The 24,393-nt window shown below is 50.3% G+C and overlaps 1 protein-coding gene across 3 annotated transcripts; it reads right to left on the bottom strand.

Moving 5' to 3' along the window:
* Window positions 1–3,245: 3,245 nt before the first annotated feature.
* RRP1B (ribosomal RNA processing 1B) lies at window positions 3,246–24,391 on the bottom strand. Of its 3 annotated transcripts, XM_036911992.2 has the most exons (17): window positions 24,180–24,358; window positions 20,742–20,822; window positions 19,928–20,010; window positions 18,286–18,343; window positions 17,048–17,133; window positions 16,441–16,502; window positions 15,956–16,085; window positions 15,050–15,114; window positions 14,402–14,583; window positions 12,858–12,952; window positions 12,146–12,243; window positions 10,923–10,942; window positions 10,011–10,139; window positions 8,786–9,447; window positions 7,338–7,487; window positions 6,742–6,805; window positions 3,246–5,888 (listed from the first exon to the last, which is right to left on the bottom strand). In XM_036911992.2, exons 3-17 carry the CDS (start codon window positions 19,955–19,957, stop codon window positions 5,695–5,697), a joined length of 2,025 nt encoding a protein of 674 aa, XP_036767887.2. In that variant the 5' UTR covers window positions 19,958–20,010; window positions 20,742–20,822; window positions 24,180–24,358; the 3' UTR covers window positions 3,246–5,694. The 3 variants fall into 3 exon arrangements, with proteins under 3 accessions (XP_036767887.2, XP_036767885.2, XP_057361061.1); XM_036911990.2 differs by lacking the exon at window positions 20,742–20,822 and having other exon boundaries at window positions 24,180–24,391; XM_057505078.1 differs by lacking the exon at window positions 20,742–20,822 and having other exon boundaries at window positions 8,837–9,447; window positions 24,180–24,391.
* Window positions 24,392–24,393: the final 2 nt, after the last annotated feature.

The raw sequence follows: 24,393 nt of genomic DNA, 5'->3' as shown, positions 1-24,393 counted from the left end.
GGCGTCGTGGGGGTTTGAGGCTGGTATTAGGCCGAAGGAGGGGGTTCAGTGGGAAGAGGTGCGTAACGGTGAAGTAACATCTGGTTGGTGGCGACCCGGGTCATCTGGGTTAGCCGCTGTTGGAGGAACCTGAGGACACAGGGGCAACTAAGAGTAAACCACTAACTGTTATTAAGGGGCCCAGTAGGGGCATTAGCCAGGCTGTTATGGGGGACTGGAATTCTGGATCGAGTTTATGTCCCAATGACTAGTATTAGGATTTAGTATGGATAAGGCTGCATTATTGAAACAATACTTTTCTCTAAAATCACCCTCATTTTTATTAGAAGTAACCAGGTTAAGAAAATAATTAACAGCTGGCTTGATTATTTGTCAATAAGTGCAGCAAGAAGAGCAATTGATTACATGGGCTCTTTTAAATATGCTTTGCTGGAACTTTTTGTAAGGAATTTCAGATTGAATTTTTTAAGGGCTTCTTGAGGCCAGAAAGCCAAGCCAGACTTGCCATGAGCTTGTGCCTTCAGTACCTGTAGATTTGGGTGAATTCTCTTCTTGAGGTTCCTGCACCTGCCAGGAAGTGACCTTCCTTACTCACCTGGTAAGGCTGCTAGGAACTCTGTAAGCAAGGTACCAGGCCAGTTCTTCTAAGGGGCTTTGTTGGCTTTATAAAGTCAATCTTAGTTCCTTAAAGTTGTTCATATCTGAGTTTATGCACATGTCTCTCAGGTATGACATTCCAGTCAAAGCCTTGGTAGCATAACCAGTGTTTTTAATGTCTTCTTACAAGGAAGGCAGATTCTTATTGAACTTGTGCAAATAAATATACTGCCATGAAATATAAAAATAGTTACTGAGAGTTTTTAAATTCTGGAGGGATCAGGTAGAGAGAAAAATAAAGTTTCAATTCTGCTTATAGAGACAGTCATTTATTAAACTGTTGTCAGCTTAAGAGAAAAAGCTTAAAACACTTTATCAACAACATTTGAAACAATAAGCAGGAAATTCAGATATTTCTCTAACACAAAACATTCAGTAACAAAGTTTAGCATCATTCCTTTTGACAGTGCCTTCCAGGCAATTAAGCAGGTAATTATATATCAGATAAATAAGCTAAATTAGTCAAACACTTTCTCCAATGAGAAAAAATTCCTCTGACATGTTCCAGGGGCCCTCTGGAAAATATCAGAGTTAACCAGAGGTAAAAGCACCTTTTTGCATTTGATTTTTTTTTTTGGCACTTGCTTAAATAGGATTATAGGTTGCTATGAAGCAATACTTATCTATTTAACCAGAATGACAACAAAATATTTCAAAGGCAAATAAAGGTTACACAGTTAACAAACTTTAGCTTTTAGTCTTTTTAATATTAAGATTTCATTTTTTAAAAATATTCCGGCAACTTACTGAGAAATGTTAGGCTGGAGAAAGGAAAAACAAGGACATGCAAACAGAACAGAGAGATGCCATAGGGGGAGAACAGACCAGACCCCAAAGTCCGTGCCGTATATGGAAAGGGGACAGCTCTCCCTGAATTCTATCCTGATGTGCCAAGACCCGGATGTCAGCCTCCTCCCTCTTGGAAGGAAAAAAGTTTCTAGTTGACAATTATGTCACCTTTAGCCAATCATACCTCTCAACACCCCCTAGGATAGCTTGCCCACTCCTCCCCCTCCTAATCCCTTATAAGCCCCCACCTCCCTGACCCGGTGTGAGTTCTCTGGACTCTGGCAAGAAGGCCATGGAACCTCACCCGGGGGTATTTAAATAAATTACCTGGCCCTTTGTTGCCTCTCTTTGCCTGCTTATTTCGGCTAGAATTTATCTTACACTGTGCTCTAAGTTCGGTAGAAACTTAGAAGGACAGGACGTTTGTAAAGTCTGAGACCCATCTGTACACAACTGGCCAGACCTGCAGGGTGGGGGTTATCGTTTGTAAGGCAGCACCCCACTTCCTGCCTCCCACGTGGAGTGCATCCCCTGCTGACAGCATGTTTCTCTCGTCTGTGGCCCCATTAGGTCGGCTCCATCAGGGCCCTGACTTTGTGCGGTCACCTCTGCGGTACACAGCGGGCGCTCAGCAGGCTTGCAGAGGGAACCAACGGTGGAGAGGACGCACTGTCTGTGTGGAGGGAGATGTAGACATGCAGCCCATCTAAGGAGGTGGCTCCTGCAGTTTTAAGCCAAGCAACATGTGAGCTCTCGTAGAAAAGCAGGGCCAGAGCTAAGCATGTGACGGGGGCCAGGAACAGCAGAATGGTTGTGCAGACTGAGATGGGAATGCAGGACAGCAGATGTCCATGGATCACAGAAGCCACAGTGGGCTGTAGGCTAACAGCTGGCGCTGGAAATGCTGAGAAATCCCCAGGGGTGGATGCCTCTGAAAAGTGGCATTTTAAGCATGACTTCAGGCTTGTGGTGGGTGAGTGATGCACCCCCAAACCTCCAGTAACAGCTGCTCCCTGGTGGCTGCAGTACCTTCAGGGGGGTGGGTCCCCACAGGTGAGGCCCTGGGCCTCCCAAGTACAGAGAGGTCTTAGAAGACAGGAACCTGGCAGGCGACAATCAAGCTGGGTGTCCTAGAGAACAGGACCCCCTCTGGGGAGTATTCAGTTTCCATGACGGTGTGACACACATCTCAGCTGTCACCTGAACTACAATTGTAACAGACTGGACCTAAATGCCCACTGTAGAGGAACCAGTGAATAAGCCATGCTTGTGGTCCCACCACTGAGGCTCAGGGACAGGTGAGGATCTGTGACTGGCCGGGGGCGCCTTTTATTTTACTTGTTTTATGGGTTACGTGGCCCTCTGTGGACTTGTCTGGGATACAGACTACAGTTGAGTTTGTTCGTGGAACAGGTAGGTATTAACAGCCTGATGCCCACACTCAGCCTGCCCACTAATGACACCCAGCAGAGCGAGCCGCCTGCCCAATACCACTGTGCCCTCAGCACCTGCAGCGGTCACTTCCCTGGGACAGAGCTGAGGAGCCTCCCCAGGGCGGGGGCACCTCCCCACATGCCTCTGCCACCCGAGGCCGTGGTGCGATGCCGATGCCTGGCGGCCAGAGCAGCCCTGTCGGGCTCTGGGTGATGGACGCAGGACGGGCAGGTGCCTGCAGTCGTTCTAAGCACTCAGGACTGACGCCAACACACTCCAAGTCCTGCTGCATTACAGCAGCTCCCGAAGATGAAGCCTTTTGTGCACCCTGACAAACGTCAATACAAAGGTCAAATACAAATCTCTGGGCAAAGACCGATTATTTTTATTGGACTTGGCTTTGATGAGTGCCAAGAGCCCTGCAGACACCAATGCAAATCGATGACAAACTTTCTTGCCAGCAGTCAGGTAAATTCAGGAAAACACAAAAATTAAAAAGATGGATTGAATTTCTTATTTCTAACACCAACAGCTACTTCCAGATTTTTAAAATATTCTTTGTGCTCTCAGTTCAGTAAAAGTTAGAAAGGATAATCTACTTGTAAAAGGTGATGCCCATGGGTACAAAACTGACCAGGCACACAGGGTGGGGGGAGGGTGGTCATTTTACCAAGCGCTGTACGATCACCAGTATTAACTTAAACTGTGTGCTTCCAAGTGCCCTTGGCGTTTTTGCCTAGGAAAATAACAAGCATCAGATAGAAAACTGGTATTCTAAATACATTTTCTTTATGTGACACATTGTATATGCAATGAGAATTTTTAAAAATTGTTTTTTTTCTTCCCTTGTTGCCAAAATTTAGGCATTAAAAAAAGCCAGACTAAACCAACTAAACTCACCCATAAAATGGGCGTTGGGGCAGGTTTAGAGGACAGGTGACGCACAAGGCACACTGCCAATCCTGGGCCCACATCCACGGCGTGATGCTAATGGAGGCGCCGGCCCACTGTTACCTCAGAACAGAGGATACGTAAATGCTATGCAGACAAGCCCCTGCACTCATCCAGAGAACATACGTGCCATTTTGCCCTGGAAGGTCTTGCTAGGACATCGTAACATGGCTGGGTTACATGGCCCATCAGCTATATGACCCACCTTTAAAGCTGAAATAATTTTTAGAAAAATAATTTGACAAAGGATAATGAAACTTTTTTTTAAATGAAGTTAAAAATATTTGAGTATTCAGATACAGTCTTTTCATACTATCAGGTTTGGTTTTGAGAGACTGTAAATACCATGCCCCGTGCAGCCCCTAAAACCCACCCTCAATGACACGCTGATGTGAGGCTCCTCGTGACACTTAACAGCGTGGTGTCATCTGTTCCTTCTCTCATGGTCTCACCGTGACCGACTCTACTGCAGAGCAGGCAGGGTGCAAAGGCAACACCTCCTCCTTACTGGAGGCTTCCGGGCAGGTCGGCCCCGACACCTGTCTGCCTTGGTCCTGGAAGACGAAGCCGCACCCTAAGGGAACGAGTCCGTCCACAGATCCCTGCAATCCCAGCAGGCCTCCCGTCACCCAGGGCTGTGGCCAGGACCACTGGGCAACACAGCAAGGCTGGCCCAGGTTTCGGTGAGAAACTGGGATTCCTGCACAGGGGATGCGGATAGACAGCTCCCACTTCCAGGAGGCCCGAGATCCCCAAGCACCTGTGAACCCAAATGACATGCCCCCAAATTACACATCCTTTCTTCAGGCCTGCCATTTATGTTATTGTGCAAACTCAAGAAAGAGCCCAAGGCCCCAGTGGCCTTCCTTGGGAGACCACCTGATTTCTGAGTCTTCATCTGACCCATCACTTGGGTCCCGGGCAGACATGGCTTCCCCAAACAAGATCAGCTTTCAAGCAGGCTCTAAATTCCATTTCTGCTTCTTCAACTGAAGTCTGAGTGCCTTCCATCCCCGAATTTTGTAATTAACTAAAATAAGAACTTAATAAGATCCTGTAAGTGCAAGCTTCAACATTTTGGACTAGGCAGCTATGACAAATATGCACTAGCAACTCTTAAAGGCTGCCGAGTTCCGCCTTCCAGCAGGAACCCAGGTTTGCAGACACTGTCACCATACCTCCGAAGAAGTGAGTTTTAATCTGAGTTGGGAAAGCTGTTTTGGGGAACGCCAGCCATTTAGGTTGCTGGCTTGACACTTGTATATAAAGGGCGATCGAGCACAGTGACAGCATGAGTATGCTCGGTGCCCAGGCCAGAGTTCAAGGCGAGAGCTGAGGAGGGCGCTGGCTCTCAGAGTGAGGACACTTGGGGTGGCCGGAGAGGTAGGAAACAGGGTGGAAGTGCCCTGAGGGCGGGGGCCCCTCTCCCTGCCCCACGTGAAGGTTCATCCCCCAGCAGAGGACACGTGGACAGGACAGGATGGCGCTGCCGATTTGGCTTTGAGGATCATCCTGATCGCAAGCTGGCAAACACCCCCAGAACATGGGAACGCAGCCCTGTGTGCTGGCAAAGGAAGAGGCCATCAGGCTAGAGGCAGCTGGCCAGCTGAGCACGGCAAACAGCCCTGGGCGGCTCTGCATACCCTGATCACGGATGCAGTGCACCGGCTGCGTGCTGAGCTCCCCTGGGCACCCCTGCGGCCTGGGTCCTGCCATGAGGCGGGAGGCAGTGCCCGGCAGTCCCCACTCAGGTCGGTACACTGTCTGCGGGGCCCTGAAACAACAGAGAGGCCCCACATCTGTGAATGTATGATTCATAGAACACTGTACAAAAGCAGTTTCCAGAAGGACTCTGCTGCCATCCTAGAAGAAGTCCATAGCCGTCGGCCTCCTCTTCGGCATGGTGGTTAGTGGCTTCTTGGTCCTCAGGGGGGCACTGGCAGGGGAGTTCGTGGGGGTTTTGAGCACTCCATGCAGGGGCCTCTGCTCAGGGTTGAAGGCCACTCGGGAGGGGCCCGTGGGACTGACCAGGCTGCTCTTGTCTGTCTTCTTGAACTCTGCCCCAGGTGAAGCAAGGCTGTATTAGCAGGTCTGAATCCCACCCCACCAACCCACCCAGATGGTGTCCCCACTGGGCGTGGCCACAGGTCACACTCCCAGGGCCCCGAGGGAGCCAGGAAGCTCGCTCCTGGCCAGGGCAGTGCCTATCACAAACCCCACAGGCAGCAGCCCTAGGAGCCTTGAGGAAGCACAGGCCACTCGCCACACTGCTTCATGTGATCGTATTTGCTCCCCAAAGGAAGAGGCCCCGAGGCTCCAGCAGGAGGCCCTGGGGCTGGGGTTCATGGAACAAGAGCCCCAGTGAGCCCTCCTTCCAGGCGGATCTGCCCCTCCCGTCCTCCAGCTTGGGAGGACAAGGGCTAGGGCCGGAGGAGCACCTCACAGGGTACCCCTCTCGGCATATTTGCACATGCGCACATTCACTTGTGGTCCTCCAAATGAGACCTTAATTCACATATTTAAAAAAGCTGGTTTCCTTTGAAAAAATAAAAGAATGGCACCAGTGTTAAAAGCAGTAGGACAAGAATGAGCCTCTTTTCTCTCCTCTCAGGCCCACTGTTCCCAAACTTGAGCAGAGGCAGCTATAGCCATCAGACCATGAGATCTTGGGCCAAGACGGCTGGAGTTACTACAGGCAGGCAGGCAGCCTGGGGAGACGCCTTTTACGTCATCTGCCCCCAGGGAGCCTCCTCCCAGAGGCCCCGAAAGCCCCTCACTTCCCCTGGCTGCCCTCCTAACAGCTTGGTGGGACTGACTTCTGAGGGACGGGCCAAGACCCCTGCCCCGGGCGGGCGTGCTTCAGATGCCTCCGTGGGAAATGCCTGCAGAAGAAAGCAGACCCACGCTCACCTGCCGTCATGTTCCTGCTCAGCCCGAAGGTGACTTTCTTGGAACTGGATGGTGTTTTCTTTAGCTGCAAATGGGACAAATAACAATGGGAGAAAAACAGCGGCGGCTGAGACGCCGTCCTGTCTGACTGAGCCGTCCTGGGCTGTGCAGGGGCCTGCTGGCCGGGGGCCCGTTCGTCCCTCAGACCACACCCCAGGGCCCAGCAGGACTCGCTCCCTGCTCTCACTCCAGGAGACCCCAGTCCTTTCTGTAGGCTCTGTGACACCTCACTGCGGTCCTACTGACGCAGATGCACATCGTCAGTCATGCTGGAGACCCCCGCCAATCCCTCCTGCCATCCCAGACCACCCCCCAGTAAGCAGCCTGTGCTCCCAGGGTGGAGATTATGGCCCCAGAGGCACCCGGGCCCTGTGAGCAGGAACCTTTGGCCTGGGACAGAAGCAGAGGCCAAGAAGCCTGCCCACGGCACAGCTGGGGTCGGAGGGCAGCAGTGGGCTGGACCGAGTGTGCAAAGCCACTGACTGTGGCCTTTGGGCAGGAATGGGCTGTGCCAGGGAGCAGAGGGCCGGCCAAGGGCAGTCAGAGGGTGTACGTACCTGCACGGCAGGGCTGGGAGAGGCAGCAGACCTGCGCTTGGCTTTTCTGAAGAACATGGACTTTGGTAAGAAGGGGGTGTCGAACTGCACAAAGCCATTCTCCGTCTTCATCTTCTTCTTCTTCACAGGGCCAAAGGCCCCACTGCTCCCCTAGGTAAGCACGGGGCGAGAGGAGGGTGAGGAGCCATGCCCACAGGGCTGGAGGTCCCGGACCTTTCCAGCCATGAGAACCCATTTATATTTGTTTTCAAGCTTAGGCCCCAGGCTCTCAAGGTTTCTGCCTTTCAGAGACCATCTATCAAGTAATTCATTTCCTCACTTCTGATCACAGAACACTGCCCATGGGAAGTCTGGTGTGAGACTACCCTAGTTAGGCTCTGGAGGCCCACACAGGCAGGTGGAGGGGGTTCACTGGGGTTTTACCCTGCAACCACCCACGGCACAGGCTCCACTCTAGTTCTGGGGTCCAGGGCTCTGGGAGACCCTGTGCTCTGCAACCCCACTGGGGGTGCCCTCACATGCGCCATCCCCCCAGCAGACACATACAACACACACTGCCTTTTTGTGGAGGAAACCTGTGACTTATTTAGCAGCTGTTCCAACCCTAAGAGAGGCTGCCAGTGGCCCTGAGGAATGAGACATGAAAAAGGCTGACTTTACTGACTGTAAACTAACTTGCCCGGCCACTTGGAGATACTGTTAGGCCTGGGAGAGCATCTAACCGACTACACCAGTTCCCGTAAACAGAGGCTGCAAAGCAGGACAGGCAAAGAGTACTGGCCAGGGCTCAGCGTACTCGTTCCGCAAGGGCCAGGGCTCCGTGAGTCACGTCTGTCACGACTCCACTCTGCCGCTAAGGAGGGCAAGTGGCTGCAGCCCTTTCAAATGTGCGTGGCTGTGTGCCAGCAAAAGTGTGGGCTGATCATCAGTTACAGACGTGTCACAGGCCCAGAGAGGTGGGTGTCAAGAGTAGATCTGGAGCCCGATTCCTTGTTCACATTGGGCTCCAGAGATCCAAGTGGGAAGGACTTTTTGATAGAAAGATAAGCAAATGAGAACTTTAGGCTTCCTCTTTAGCCAAGGGGGCCCACGACTGGCCATGATGATGAGAAAAAGGACACGAGCCTCGGATGCCGACACACGCCTGCCTGGTGACACCAAGGGCGGCAGTGCCCACCCTGGCCATGGGGACAACTCTCCTGGTCTGGCACTGGCCCCCCGCCAGCCCCTGTGCACTGAGCGGCCTGGAGGCAGGAGGTGTGAGGGAGGGAAGGCGGAGAGGGGAGGTCGCTCTAAAACAAGACATCCTGTTCATTTGTTTATTTTCTTATTGGTAATAAACCATGACTGCTCCTTGGCCCAGAGGTCTGACCTGTCCCCTGCGTGCCCCCATAAATCGGGGCCTAATTCCGCTGCACGGGAGCCTCAGCTGGGCCTGGCCACCTTACCAGAGCCTGGGAGAACTTGACTTCGGACTCCAGCACGCCACTGTGTCCTACCAAGTTAGACATCTCTTTCATTTTCCTCCTCTTTTTCAAGATGGCAATTTTCTGATTGAACAGGTTGCAGAGGTCAAGGCCGTTGGGCTCCCCCTTTTGTTTCTTCAGTCTTGTGCCCTGGAGCAGGGTGGCTGAACCTTCCCCTCCGTCTTCTGGGCTGGCTGGAGGGCCCTCCGGGGGTGGTGGCCATGCCAGTGTGGGCGGGCCGCTGCCGTTGACTGGGAGGGCTCCGAGCTTCCGCTTCCTCTTCAGGATCAGGGCTGCACTGGCCGGGGAAGCTTGGGGTGCAGGCCCCTGCTTGGGACCACTGCCGGAGCCCCCACGGGATGGGTGGCGCAGCGGTGTGCCCTCCCCCCAGGCCTTCGGGCTCCGTTCCCTCAGCTGCCTCCTCGTTGAGTGGGCCTGGGGCGCGGCCTCTGCCCCCGGCTCCCCGACACTCAGCTCCTGGCCTCTTCCTGGACATGCGTCTGGCTCACTGTCTCCATTCTGTTCTGGGGACACTCCATCCTTGGACCCTAAGTGTTCAGGCTGGAGGCGGCTCTTCCCCCTCCTCCTCCTCCTCTTCCGAACGCCGCCTCCGTTCTCTCCCTCAGCAGGAACGAACTTGTTTCCTACAAAAACACAGAAGCCCGTGGGCGAGCACCCCAAGGCCAGGGAGGCCCAGCAAGGCCTTGTGGGGGATTCCACGGTGCTGTGAGTAGAGACAGAACCCCACATTTTACGTCAGAGTTGGGTCCTCCTCCAGGCACCCAGCTTTCTCTCATGGCCCCATTCCTTCCCTTCCCCAATGGGGGCTAGAAACCTTCCTAATGCCTATTTCAATATAAATGGAACTGAAATAATACTCATATTTCTGCTAATTTTCAGATCCAAAGGCAAAAAACCACAGACCCAGGGCAGTGGTAACAAGCACTGCTGCGGAAGGCAGTGCCTGCCCAGCTCCCTCCATGCCCTCAGCCCTGTGGGGAAATAAAGGCTTTGGGTTTAGGAAGGCTGGGGTGTGGGTCCACAGAAAACAGCACTGGCAAAGAGCCCTTATTTCCTAGCCATTAAAGCCAAAGCTCTAGCCTGTCAGCTCTCAGGAAGACATGGGCTCAGGGGGCAGAGGCATGCTGCCCCCTGGGGCCAGCTCACACCCCTCCTCTGCACCCCGCCGACCAGAGACTGCACTCACCTGCCTCTTCCTCCACGCCAGGCTTCTCAGAGAGTTTACTGTCTGTTTTCTTAGGCCTTCCTGGGCTGAGGGTCTGGTCATCTTCACCAGCAGAAATGTCCTCAGTGAAACTGAGTTGAGGCATACTACCTGCGGGACAGCAGAGCCACTCAGTCAGCTTTCTGACACTGTCACATCTCTGTCCCCAGGGGCCCACCAGCCATGCCCCTCCTACTTCTCACAGATTATTTTTAACCTAGTTTCTGCCTCCTCTTCCCTGTCCACTATATCTCCAACCTAAACCTGAAAGTGTCAATGCAGGAACTGCAGTCTTGAAAGAGCTCCGTCACCACGGGTGACATCCCTACAGCTCGGTGCCCGGGGCTTGGCCGATCGGTCTCCACCTTCCAGCTGGTTCTACGGTGCTTCCCAACGCTGAGCACCCAGGCACATGACTCACTGACTTGCTCACATGCAACCAAGCTTACAGACCGTAGCTTTTCCCCTGGGACAACCGATCATAAGCACAAATGAAGGTACCCCCCACCCCCTGGAGTTCAGCTTTTCTTCTTCATAAAGGATCAAAGCAGAACCTTCCAAGGATAACAGAACGCCCTGTGGAAGCATGACACGGCTCCTTCCACCAGAGGGGCTACCCCCTGCCTGGCGATGGACAGGGCAGTCTTGTCTCTGGCTCAGCTTCGGTCCCTGGCAGGAAAGAGGGGGCAGGAAAGGGGCCCCTACTGTGCTTCTACTCGGGCTGCTGCTCAGCAAGGCTGCGAGTGAACTGACGACCTTCCAAAAGGCTACAGCTTTCTAGGTTTTTAATCAGTGTCTTTCATTCCTTTTCTTCCATATTTGGTATAAATGCCCTCAGCAACATCCACATTCATGTAAGACTATCACCAGTTGTAATCGTCTGACTTTCCTCACCTTCAGCGAGCTCCTGGAATCTGAAAAAGGAAACAACAGAATTTCCTAAAGAAACTGCCTCTGTTTCTGTAAGTAAACATGTGCACTAAACTTTTAAGGCAAGAGTGGGATCTGGGTGTCAGTTCACTTTCTTTTCCTCTAGGAGTGGGGCTGAAGGGGCAGCCTGGCACGTGGGCTATAGAGGCAGGACTGTCCAGGGCGTGTGGGGAGCTAGCTTCTGCCTCCGGCATCCAAATAAAATTGAAGGCACTGAAACTTCACAGCTCCTGAAGGTGGAAGAGGCCAGAACTCTGCTTGCATCCCATCCACCCCTCGCTCACGCTGGGGAGTGCCTGGCAGTGCTCTGTACCCCACTCCATGTTGGAGCATTAGAACAGTAGGGTGCAGAGAGGACTATGTGGGGAGGCAGGGTTCTGGGGCAAAGCCGCGTGAGCATGGGCAGGAGGTCTGAGTCTAGCTCCGCCGCCTGGGAGCTGCCATCTTGGACAAGCTGGTTACCTTCCCTGTCCCCATCTGTAAAATGGGGACATACTGAAGCCATCACATGGGGCTTTCCCTTCTGTTTTTTTAAATTGAAGGACAGTTGATATACAGTAGTATCTTGCTTTCAGATGTGCGGCACAGTGATTTGACAATTCTACACACTGCAAGATGCACACCAGGGTAAGTGCAGTTCCCGTCTGTCACCATATGAAGTTGTCATAATACTAGTGACTATATCCCCCTAGCTGTAAGAGCTTTACTCAACATGAGATAAACTGTAGTGCTCAGAACAGTGCCTGCCTGTACAGGGGGTCAGCAAACTCAGCTATCGTCATCCATGAGAATGGCCACCGGGCTCTGCGGTGGAGTACCGGGGCAGCCACGATGATGACAAGGACGTTCCTGGCACGACCGTCCCGGGAGGCGGGGGTAAGTAGGCAGCTCCCACCTATCTGCTGGCACCGACAGGCAACACCTTGGCAGTATATTTCTGTCAGTTTCTTGATCTATTACTATCAGACATCATCATTAGGTCTCTCCTTACAATAGCAAAAGCGATCTGGTTGCTGCACTTGCAGCGCAGACCTCAAGGGGCAGCAGCTTGCACAAAGCCTTTGTTCATACGTGCATGTTGCCTGCCATGAAGGAAAACGGCACAGGACCACGAAACAGCCAGCTTGACACCATGAGATAAGTAAATACGAGTGGTCATTGGTGAGGTGCTCTACCCAATTACCTACTTTTTGATTAGTTTGGAGAGACGCTTCCTATTGAAGGGAGGGATGTTTTTCCTGTTGGTTACTTCCCGGAGTCGGTCAGCAACAGCCTTATAGTCAAACTATGTGAGAAGAAAAAGGGAAATGTAAACCTGTGGCCTGCCTGGGATTCACACCAACGCAGAAAAGAAAACCCTGTGTGTGGGGCTCTGGAGGCTCACAGCAGCAGGGGTCTAAACAAGCATGTGCATGGACTTGGTGACAGAAAGCTTAAGCTTAATCAGTGTCTTTGAAAAATGTGTTCTATTTACTCTTGGAGGAAGCTACTCTTTATTTGTTCTATTTATTTTTCCTTAAAAAAACCCAAAACTGTGGTAAAATAAACCACAGAAGTGGTCCTGGGTGTGCATCTGTGTAAATTTAATCTAAATGCCAATTTGCACTGGGTAACATATTAACCTTATTTGAAAAGTACCACTGACCTGACTTTGTTGCATGGAACACAACAAATCTTAGCACTTCCAGCCCAAATTAAGACTGACATCTTTCAAAATTCCATACTTAAATGTGTCTCCAGGAAACTCACTACGAGGAAGGTGACCTGAGAGGCTGAAAGGATTAGAAAGGCCTTTCCCCCTCGGGCCTCAGGGTTGTACTGGCCCTGACTCTGACCCCCACCCAGCTGGGTCCCCCACAGTGCATCTCTACTCCGTGAACAGCATTGGCTGCCACCAACCTGGAGAAGCAGCCTGGGGTCCTCCACGCTTCCGCTGCTGTCTCTCTCGCCTTCATCACCGACTCCATCTTTTTTGGAGTGATGTTCACCTGGTGCTATCAAAACACATCAAAGACAAAATTCTTCAAACACACAGCAAGGACTATTTCCAGAGCAGCCACCTTCCACTTAGGTGTCTCTTAGTAAAAGTTAAAACTTCTTTACAGAGAAAAGCCCTGCAAATACATTTATCACCTCCCAAAAAAGGTTTTGGATTTTCAGCCCCTGGACAAAGAAAGCACACATTTGTCTTTAATTACATTATAGGTAACACCCTGCCGGCCTCCGTGCTCCAGCACACAGAAGCTCTTGGGGTCGGGGCTCAGGAGGTGGGAGGAAGGCAGGCACGGGAGTCTGTCCCTCGTGTCAGGTATGTCGGGGCTGTGGTAACAGTCCCTGTGGGCGTGCTCTAACTTCTCATGGGGCTGCCTCAGGAAACACGAGTTCATGCTGACGCAACTTTTAGCACTTAAAAAATAATTCAGAGGGTTAAAGGCCACAGAGAAGTAGATAACAATTTCTAATAAAGGTTCATGCTTTTTAAATCGGGGAAGCTGCTAAGTGGTGTGGCCTCAAGGCACAGCCCTGGGAAGCCGAGCAGAGTCTGACAGGTGCAGGTGCCTGACAAGCAACTGACGAATGACACTGGGAGAGATTTCTGGACATGCCACGAGGACTGTGAGAGTGTCCCTAGCTGAGAGACGCGTGACGAGGAGCAGGGAAGCGGAGGCCACACAACATCCATTCAAGGTCCCTACAGTGAAGTTAAAAATGAGAATACTCATTTTCTTTTTATAGACTTATTTTTTTCTGATTAAAAAATTACATATGATCATTGTGAAATTGAGACAAAGTACAAAGAAAGTGGAAATCACCTATAATCATAAAGTAGCCAAATATTGGTATATATCCTTCCAGATTGTTTAAGACACATATAAATGTTTAAGCATTTCAAAGGTGTGGGCATACCCTGACCTACCCATTTACCTAATGCTATGCACCTAGAGGCTGTTCTGATGGGCTTGCCACTTTAGAATCAGGCTCCACAAGCCATCCCCGCGGATCTAAGAGGGTAAGAACACCAGCAGGCCACAGGGGGAGCCCACAAGCGTCAAGACAAGGAGCCCTGGGGGTGCTCAGAGCCGGAAGGAGAGCTGCAGAGACAACGGGGGCCTCTCACAGACACTAGTCCACTCTGGGATATTTGAACACACCCCGAACACTGACACACCACAAACCAACAAATCCCAAAGCGGCAGCGACAGCGTAAGGCCCTGGGAGGAAGCCCTGGGAGCCCGAGGGGCAGGTGCACGTGGGCCGGCGTTGCCGAGCAGACGCGGTGCTGTCACGCGCCTTGACTTCCTCAGGCGGTGTCCGGGGCAGAGCCACCCCGTGAAGTGCTGGGTTGTGGCCAGTGCCTTAATTCCAACAAATGTATCAATGTATTAAAAACTGTCTGATGAAACTTTATTAAAAGACAAGGCTGCTCAAGGAAATTCTCTCACCCGTCTTCTCTGCACTGATTGTCTTTCTCTGCGCCGCCTTGTTTTCAGGTACCCCTTCTTCAGCGAGGCCACTGTCACCCACTTTAGTTCTCTGTTCCTTGATTGTCTCTTCGGGTACAAAAGGAGACTGATCTACAATGACTTCAAAAACACCTCTAGCTATAGTCTGTACCAGTGTGTGGCTGAGGGTGGAAGCACAGCAGAGAGAATGTGGTTAATCAAATGGTCTGGACTTGACCTGCAGGCGTGCAGAGGGAAGGGTAGAGGGGAGTCACCGCACGGCCCATTTCAGCCTACCTAGCACCCGGGTGACCCTTTGGCTGGGCAGCCAGCATCGCATTCCTAACTACCCTTCCACGTTGACCACCTGGGGCCGGAGGAGCCAGCTACGTGCTAAGGGATGGAAGCCGTGGGACCAGCAGGTGTGGGAGGGTGTGATGCCTAGGATGACTGGGGTCACACTGCAAGGTCAGAAGGTGATCAGGACCCAAAGCCACAGGTCTTGTGAATAGAATCAAGAGCCCGGCTGCTCTCAGCTCTGGACGACCGCCTCAGGCACCTTGCCACAAGTTCCATGAAAATTCCATGGCTGTCACCTGGGACTAGGGGCACCGACTGGGGCAGTAGAAACAGGTGCGAGTGACTTACTCCTTTGTCTTGGCAGCAACTCTGCAGAAAGGGTCGATGAACTTGAGATTCTGGTCTGCCAAGAGCTGAAATTAAGAAGTGAAACAGGAAAAGGAATGAGGGAAAGAGCCTTTTCTCCTTTCTGATGCGCCCGTAAGAAGCCACTGCATTTCTCATAGGTCATATCAGACTTACACTTAGGTCCCAAGGCCCAAAACACACCCACACGGATTTCCCAGATGTCTGGGGCTGGCCGCTCAGGCACTGCGGCAAGTGGCCAGAGGAAACCGCCCAGTCCATCCTGTGCTGTCCCATACCCCCAGAGCGCATTCCCTCCTCCATGGAGTAGCTCTATGTGGACGCTACCAGAAACTGTAAGATGAAGGAATTAAAAATAGAGCATTTGCATTTTCTTTTAATAATAAAAAAAAGCATGTTCTCTGCATAACATGTGTGAAAGAAAGTAAAACTTGCTCAAAATCCCAAGCACTGGATAACAAATATGCTTCCTTCCCAGCCCTTTGTGTACTTGAAAAAGTTTCACCCTTTCTGCACCGCTTCGCCTATTACCCTTTTGTCCTGTGCTTTTCAACTGGGTATCACAAGCATTTCCTCATGCTATCAAATTTCTTACTGGACTGTGTAGGCTGCGTGCATCTGTTTTGTAAGTAACATGGCCATGTGCACCCCTAGTGCATAAATCTTTTTCCACGTGGCCCATTAGCTGTGTCTGCACATTACTAGATGGGGAGGGACTGTGTCTAATGATAGGCCGAGCAGGTGTGCAAGGCACTGACACTGGTCATGCACAGCCAACAACAGGCACCTCATTCATGGCTCACGGGATGCTCAAAGAGGAGCCGGAGCCCCGTTCAGGTCAGCTGCGGTCTCACCACACAGACAGCAGGATGTCTGACTGCTCCTTACCTCCTTCCTGCCCACTTTGGACAGTTCATCCAGATAAATATCAATCATGTGGAATTTCACTCCATTCGGAGCCTGACTCTCAGGATGCAGGATCTCCTTCATCAGGATATCTAGAAAAAGCTTGATTTGGCTGAAGAGACAACACACGTGGTTCTATTAATGACATCATGCCAGCCCTTTCTCCTCCCCAAAAGAGAACAGTTCAGTGCTGCGCTGCACGGCCTGGTGGGCGATGTAAGGCCGGCCACGTTCACACGGAGCAGAGCAGCTGCTGACATCGGTGTGAAGCGCTGGCCGTCCTGGGTGTTCGGCTCTTCTGTGACCTGCTACTGGGGTCTCAGGTCTCTCATGTGAGGATGAGTTGCCTCTCACAGTGCTCAACAGAGTGGAAGGCAAATCCCAGGGAATTCACACACGCGGATCAATCAAAAGGTTTGAAAAACACAGGATTATCTTTACGAATGACATCCCCAATAGTTACCCACCTTTCCTCCCAGCCATTTTGCTTCAGAGCTTCAAAAGACTGCCTCAGGACCAGACGGATCAGCTAAAGACAGACAACGTTTGTTACAAAAGGGGAAGTAACGAACACTGATCAGCTCAGCAGAGTGAGGAGACCAATGAGCCTGGTACAGTCTGAGTCCCCAAAGTGAAAAAATATCCACAATAATCCTATTTAACTTCTAGATCAAGAAATGTTCACTAAGAAGGCAGGATAGCACAGAGAAGAGAAGTAGTGATTCCATAGCATCTTACTACGCTGACGGATAGTGACTGTAATGGGGCATGTGGGGGGGACTTGATAATGGGGGGAGTCTAGTGACCACAATGTTGTTCATGTAAGTGTATATTAATGATACAAAAAAAAAAAAAGAAATGTTCACTAAGGACCCCCAACCTCATCCCCAGTAGCTGAAGAGCCCCAACAGAGCAGCCACTGGGCACATGAGCAGATGGTATCTGATGACCCCATCCCTTATCTACCAAGCTTGGTGCGCACTCTGCTGCACAGATAAGCTCTGCTCTGAGATGCCCTGTCCCTCCCGTCATGGGAGCTGGGCTGTGGGCTGGGACCCAGGCACTCGGTCTTACCCTGTGGTACCTGCCCAGGCGCAGCCGGTCTATCCCCGTCCACTCACGGCTCATGGTCTGCCAGAAGGTCTGAATGAACAGGTGCTCTGCAGCAGACAAAAGGCTTTGAGTGCTGGGTCTCCAGGTCAACATATAACCACACAGTAGGAAACAGACCAGGAGCATTTACTATGGATTCTCAAGAATTCTTGGGCAGCTAGAAAATATAGCCCACCGTGAAATATGCTCACAATTTCTTCTACATTTACATAAAAGCATATTATAATCACAATCACAGGGAGGCTGGCAATATCTTAATGTTCAACTACAATGCTCTCTGAAGCATTTTCCTTTAAAACATTGTTTCTACTAAAATCAAATGTCCTGAGCCACATCCACAGGCCCTTCCCACCCGACATGTCCAACAATCAATCCAAAGCCACTAATTTTGATGACTGCTTGGATGGTCCATGCAGACACTCAGCTTTTTGTTTCATGTTTGGTGAGCTCTCAAAAACATCCGATTTTTCTCTTCTGAGTCAATAAACTAGCGTTTTCATCCAAAAATGAATTGTTGATTTTGGCTTTACTTCTTACACAAACCTCTCTTATGGAAACCTACACCGCATGTCACGTGCAGGACTTTGTTCAGCGAGTCACCCGGGACTCTGCTGAACCTCCGAGCCAGGGAGGGTCACTAAGGTTGTTAAGAGGGTTTATTCTGCTCCCCAGGATGAACTAATGACACTGTCTTTTTCCTCCTTTATGTGATCAAAGCCTGAGTGCCTCAGAAATGGTTCTTCCTCCCTTTGTTTATTCTTTCTGGTAGAGAGGGGTCACTTCACAGTTTATTACGGGGGATGACCTTAACTGGCTCTCGTCTTAGGAGGACGTCCCGGCAGCCACAGCACAGGCACACACAGCCTCTAGAGAGGATCAAAGTAACGCCGGGTTTGGAGATGGCGGTGGACTGCGTGTTCTTAAATACTGTTGAAGATCTTTGCAACTCAAAGGTGGTATTCCACAAGACATGCTCTTCGCATGTCCTCTTAGTTGGCAGCTAAGTGCTTCAGCGTTCTCTCCACGGGTTTGTTGCCTGACACTACACACCAGTGGCCCCAGGTTCACGCTAAACTAGGCCACCGGGAAACCAAAACTCTGAAGGAAGGAAGAAGCGACAGCAGAGACTAGATTCCCAGATGAGCTACTGAATCTGATGAACACGAAGTTTTTAAAGTCAGGAAAATATCAGGACTTACGAGCCTCTGAGTTGTTGACAGCATGGATGAGCTGGGAAAGAGAGGTCGCGAGCTCCTCCTGCAAGGGTGGGTGGGGAGAAACGCTGGGTCATTACGTGGCAGCTCTGTGGCAGGGTCGCCTGCTGCTCCTTCCATCTGCCAGGGGAGGGGCTCAAACCTCTCGCTATGGGAATGTTTGAATTTTATCAAATGTAAAATTCCCAACTTCAATGGGCTATTGTGCCTACTGAATATGCCCCTGAAAAAATTTTAAGCTACATGTTTAAAAAAGTATTGCTGGTTATCAGATCAAAAGACCTACAGAATAAATGAACTAGCTGTCAATTCCTGGCTTTAGAAATATATTCTAACCTAAACTGAGACTTTATCCTAATACCCAGAATAATAAAAACACAGATGCCAGTTGCTGGGAGTGGAGTTGCTGGGGTTAGGCACTGGGACTCACTCTGTGACTCTCAGTGTGGGGAACCAGGAGGCCCTCTCCTTGGCTCTCTTGGGGACAGGCTGCAGCGGCCAGGGGTGCAGAGAGCAAAGGGTGACAGCACCTCCAGGCTCTGTCTTAGGCAACAGAGCCATCTGCGGAGCACATCCTGCTAAGAAGCAGCAAGACATTTTTGGGGGGAGGTTGGTGGTCTGGGCTCCAAAGAAGCCTATCTTGGGGAGTGTCAGCAGAATTCTGCTCTCAGTTGATCAGAACATATGGTCCCGTCCGTAGTCCTTGCGCATGAACTCAAGTCCTCACCCGTTCTAACTGGACTCCCAGACTTGAATATAATGCTCCTGCTCATCTGTTTTCTTTCTCCAATAAAGCTGTTGGTTGTTACTTTAGAATATAATTTTAAAATATTTTGCCCTGCTATCCTACTCAAAATATGTTCAGTCTAGTAAAGGCAACCAATCGAAGCAAGTTATTCCATGGCTTGGGAAACGTGGCAAAGCTGCCCATCAAAACCCAGGCAAGTGAAATCTGCCTGCGGTGTGTATTTTATGCATCAGAAGGTTTCAGCGTTCCTCGAGGCGGAGCGTCTGCTTCCACAGAGGCAGGTCTGCTTTAACACGCCAGAACAGAGCAGGGCTTTTTTTAAACAGTGAAAAGCATTTTCTTCCTCAGCTTTGGTGGTGCGGCTCAGTGTGTTCAGCAGACAGGGCCCAGAAGTACATGGACATCTTTGCCAAGTTCCCAGGGAGTGACTTTCAGGGTGGGCCATCAGATGTGGGGCTACTGCTTGCTCTGACCCAGCAAAGTGGCCCCCAGGCCCAGGGGTGCTCAAGCTGTGCCAGAGGAGGGCCCGAAGCCCCTCAGACTAGTGCCATGCCATTTCTGACCACAAATAATAGAAGATGAAACAGAACCCTTAAAGTCAGTCACATAAAACCTACCATGGAACCTATGAACCCGGGACAGAGAAATAACAGATTTGTATCTGTGTGTACTCTTCCTTATTTGGAAAGATAATTAACCTCACTGCTTGGACACTGAGTTCCTCCCTAGATGGACGAGGGAGGTGAACGTGGAGTCCCTGAGGCAATAATTTTCAGTTTGCTGGGGTACCTCAAGAGGCTGATCTGGATTAGAAAGCAAGTCTCTTTCACCCATCTGTGCCCCAAAGCATAGGATTACGGTGAAGGGACTGCAGGTTACCTGTAGAAGGGGTTCATCCTGCACCCACATGCAGTAGAAGAGTCCTTTCCAGATTTTTAGAAGTTCTTCTGGACTGAAACCTCCTAAAAGGCAAAACAGCACAAAGACCCCATTTTAGAGCCCCCGTACTCCAGCAGTGAAAACAATACCATATGCAATTCATTTGCTCACCTGCACAAGCCCTTTGTCACTTGAGTATACAATTCCTCACTGTTACAAATGAACACATATAAATAATAAACACATACATAAACGTAGTTTTATTAGCGATGGGGCAGGCCGGCAGTGGCGTCACCTGCATTATTTGAGTAATCGAAGGAAGCCAAGGTCATCACAACAAAAACCCAGCTAATGGTGTGGACCTTTATAGGATGAATTCCCCTAAGTGCCCTGCTCTGCTGAAAGCTAGCATCTCACCCTGCACACCAGCATTTTCATTGGTCTTGCAAAGTAAGCTGCACACCCTACAAAAGATTCAGGATTTGCTCAAGCTCCATACAACTGGCCCTGGGGAAACTGGGGAAACTTTGGGATACTTTTGCAAAGATGACTCCTTTGAGGTTAAACTTGTCTGTACCCTGAGCTCCCTGCCTCCTTGTTACAGTCTTCATTTACTGGGCAATGTTAATCTTATTTTAAATGGTATCAGCTTGGTTAGCCTTGTTCTGACTCATCATTCAAGCATCCAACGTCTGCTGGCACCGTCTACAACCAAACCACAAGCTGCGCACACCCTTCTACCTCCTGGGGCCCACAGGCCATGGGACAACAGCTGAGAGATGTGAGGAGCCGCAGCATTAGGTAAAGCACACACCTGCCGTTTCCAAGCCTATGGAGAGCAAGCATAATCCTCGTGTCTTGATGGATGTTATGAACAGTCTTCATTAACATTTCACTAGGAGGTACAAGGACAAATCTTTTGGAAGAACAAAGTAGGATAAACTAGGTGAATGTAAGCAAGTACTGCATATATTATGATCTTTTAGCGTCGGTTTCCTCACCAATAATACCTATAAGGTTTATGGTCAGGGTCGAAATTAAGAGTATGTATGAGAAGCACTGCATAAGAACAAAGCACCTATTCAGTTGGTCTTACGTCCTCTACCCATAGGTTGTTGAGGCTCTTTCTCCTTTTAAAACATCTATTTTCTATATACACAGACCACTTGTTTTCATCCAGGAATTTAGCTAGTAAACAGGAATTTAGCAGGTAAAAACAAGAAGCCAGTTTTGAAGCATTTAAAGCAAAACAGAGAAATGCTCATTATTTAATTTCTTTAAAAACTCTGAAGGTAAAGCACATTAGCTGAGGCAGTTTCCTTCTAGGATTGTGTTTTGATCTGTTTTTTCTGCCTGGGGTTGAGTTTCTTAATACAGCTAAGTTTCTGACAACAACATAGGTGAGCATGAAAGTGAGATGAGGGTAAGGAAATAACAACGAGCTGAGAAGTTAGAAAATCCAACAGCCATTCCCTCTAGGAAATGAGCACAGCCCAGTGGGGTGGGGTGAGGGGTTATACTTGACCGTACTTGACACTGTGTGAAAGCATCCACAGCTCCTCGTTATTAAAACCCATGGCTCTAGAGACCCCCTGACCCTATCAGTATGAATACACACATATTTCCCCCATTACTGCCACTGAGTCTAAGACGCCACCACCTGTAAGGTGTACCATTATTTCATGCGCTACTGAACAAAAGCGAGAGTACAAATGAACTGTCACAGGCTGATTGCACGATACAGCCCAATTTCAGTCCATGTTAAATGCTTAAAGCTGCAGAACTGACAAAAGAGGCAGGGAAGTTTGTTTTTTTTCACTGTATTCCCAGTGCCAAGAAGAAACAGCACACAGCAGGTGCTCACATGTGTGTGCTGAATACAAGAATGAGTGAAGAGGGGCAAAGACCACAGCCCTCGGGTAAGACCGCAGACAGTGACCACACTACGTGAAGGCTGAACATGAACAGAGCAACGTTTAGTTGCTTCTAGCTCTACAGAGATTTCCAATCTTGTTTTCAAAATCACAAAGCTATCAATGTTGCTGATGGGCAGTTATACTGACATGTAACATTCCAGATTTTACTGCCTAAGACGAGGCAAAAAAATCTGAGCCAGTCAATGAGATTCAAATGTCAGGCCAAGTTATTTCTGAACTTGCATTTCTATTTTGATGGGGCACAGCTGTGGCAGAGACCGTGTATATTTTGTCCTATCATCACTGTCTATAACATTCACTTTGCAGTTATTTTTTTGAAGGCCTGCTATTCTCCATGCAATGTGGACATGGTGGTAAACAAGAGGCACAAGCCAAGTAACTCTAGGTATGATGGGTGCTTCAGACAGGCTGCGTGGCACTGGTGTAAGCACTCTGGTCTCAGGCCCGTGTCCCCTAAGCATTGCACATCCTGGGGCCTGTTCACTAACGGGGAGTGAACAACAGGCTCCGTTTGACAGTCTCAGCCTATAGGCATTACATATGGTCTTCTGTTCTTGCACACACACAGGCCCTCACATGCCTGGATGTGCTCCCACTTCCAGCTAAGAAAATAGAACCTCTCAGTGTTTTGGGGGAAAAGTGACACAGTAACAGATAATTAAGAAGCAATGTAGTTCAGTGTTACAATACACACTGAGTATTCTGGAATCCTACAGGAGTGCAGGTGAGATGACAGGGAAAGCGCTTTGGAGGAAGTGGGTACTGAGTAGAATGGTGGGAGTGCACCAAGGGTGGGGAGCTTCTCAGAGTGAACAGGAGATGCAAAGGCAGAGGCGAGAAATGGTGTGCATCACACCAGGAACCAGCGAAGCAGTCACACTGGTGACTGGTTAAGGTGGGAACAGAAAGGCATCATAACCCACACACCTGCAATTCCAGGAAGGTGGTGGTGTGATCCAAGCTGTTTTGGAAAGACAACTCTGGGCTGGTCTGTGGAGGACAGGCTCGTGGGGGACACAAATGGTGTTAAGGAAATCAGTTAGGAAGCAAGCAAACTCAAAAGCCTAGATGAGATAAAGAGGGCAGAGCAATTCTGGAGATGGAACAAGTAGAACTGAGGGCTGGGGGAGAAGATGAGGGAGAGGAGTCCAGGACAATGCCTGTGTCCTCCTGGAGACCAAATAAGAGAGCAGAGGCAGCAGAAGAGAACAAGTTTTTTGGGGAAGAACACGAGTCACTTTTGGACATTCTGAGTCTGAGGTGCCTGGAGGACATCCACGTAGAGAGTACTTTTGAGCTGAAAGTAGCAAAAATCTGGGCTAGGAATTTAGGTTCAGGAACTTTCAGGACGTATGTGATCCCTGAAACCATAATAAATCCAATCTCAGGGAGGGCTCTAACAGACTTAGGTCAGGAATTTGGTCTTCATTCCTTTCTAGCAGACTTCCCATCAAATTGTATTTTCTCTTTCCTGGGTAGTCTTTTGTGATTTCTCTTCAAAATAAAAACAACTGAGAATGTCAGCACAGGGGGAGGTAATATTTATTCTTTCAAGTAGGCTCCAAATGCATTAGTATTAGCAGTAAAAAATTACATATCTCAGCAAAACATAAAACCTCCATTGCTATTGCAGTTCACAACCTCGAGGGTTTACGAACGTATTTTGGATCCGGTAAATGAAATCCTTCAACAACACCCCACTGCAGTTAAAATCCAAACTACAAATCTGTGTGACCTGGCCGCTGCCTGCTTTTCCAACTTTCTGTCCTGACATCCTCATCCTCCCTCCCTCGTCTTACAGACGCTCCTAAGGCAGGCTCTGCTCTCCCGCCTCTGTTCAGACCTGTTAACATCATCCCTGAGAGGCGATCCTGGAACAGCTTATGTAGAGGAGCGCTTTTCCGAATTTCCATTTCCTTTACTAGACTTATATAAGCTCTATTTTGGTTATCCATTCCCCCCCCCCACCAGATGTACAAGTTCTTCTAGAGCAGGGATCCTGTCTCGTCTCCTGTGACCCCAACGCCTAAATGTGTTGGTAAAACGACAGCGTGAATCAATCAATGAAGCACCCCAGAATAAACGAGGCTGAGTCTAGTGACTCCGGGTGCAGGCTCGTGGAGAACAGGCTGGGTCTGCCCTCAGCCTCCCCACTCTCTGGCTTTCAGCAGACTACCTAGCCCTGTCGGCCGCAGTCCCTCAGCCGTAAAACCGGACTAGAAGCAGCGGGAAGCGGGTCCGCCGGTGCGAACACGGAGGCAAGCGGCAGGCTCCCGCCCGCCGCCATGTGGCACGCCTGCCCGCCGGGAGCCCACCTGTTTCCCTCTGCGTCTTCACGCTGATGTACTCGCGCAGCTTCTTCACCGCCCGGTCCCGAATGCCCTTCTCGTGCGACGCCAGCCGCTGAGCGAACTGGATCTCTGCGGGCTGCATGGCTGGGGCCATTGCGCCCGCTCGAGCATCCCCAGCCCTGCCCGCCGCCTCTCAGCCTCCCGCCGCGCGGAGTGACAGCCTCGGAGTCGCCGGGAC

This window comes from Manis pentadactyla, chromosome 1 (genome assembly GCF_030020395.1).
Source record: "Manis pentadactyla isolate mManPen7 chromosome 1, mManPen7.hap1, whole genome shotgun sequence".
Taxonomy (NCBI): domain Eukaryota; kingdom Metazoa; phylum Chordata; class Mammalia; order Pholidota; family Manidae; genus Manis; species Manis pentadactyla.
This window is presented reverse-complemented; position numbering and strand designations above follow the sequence as displayed.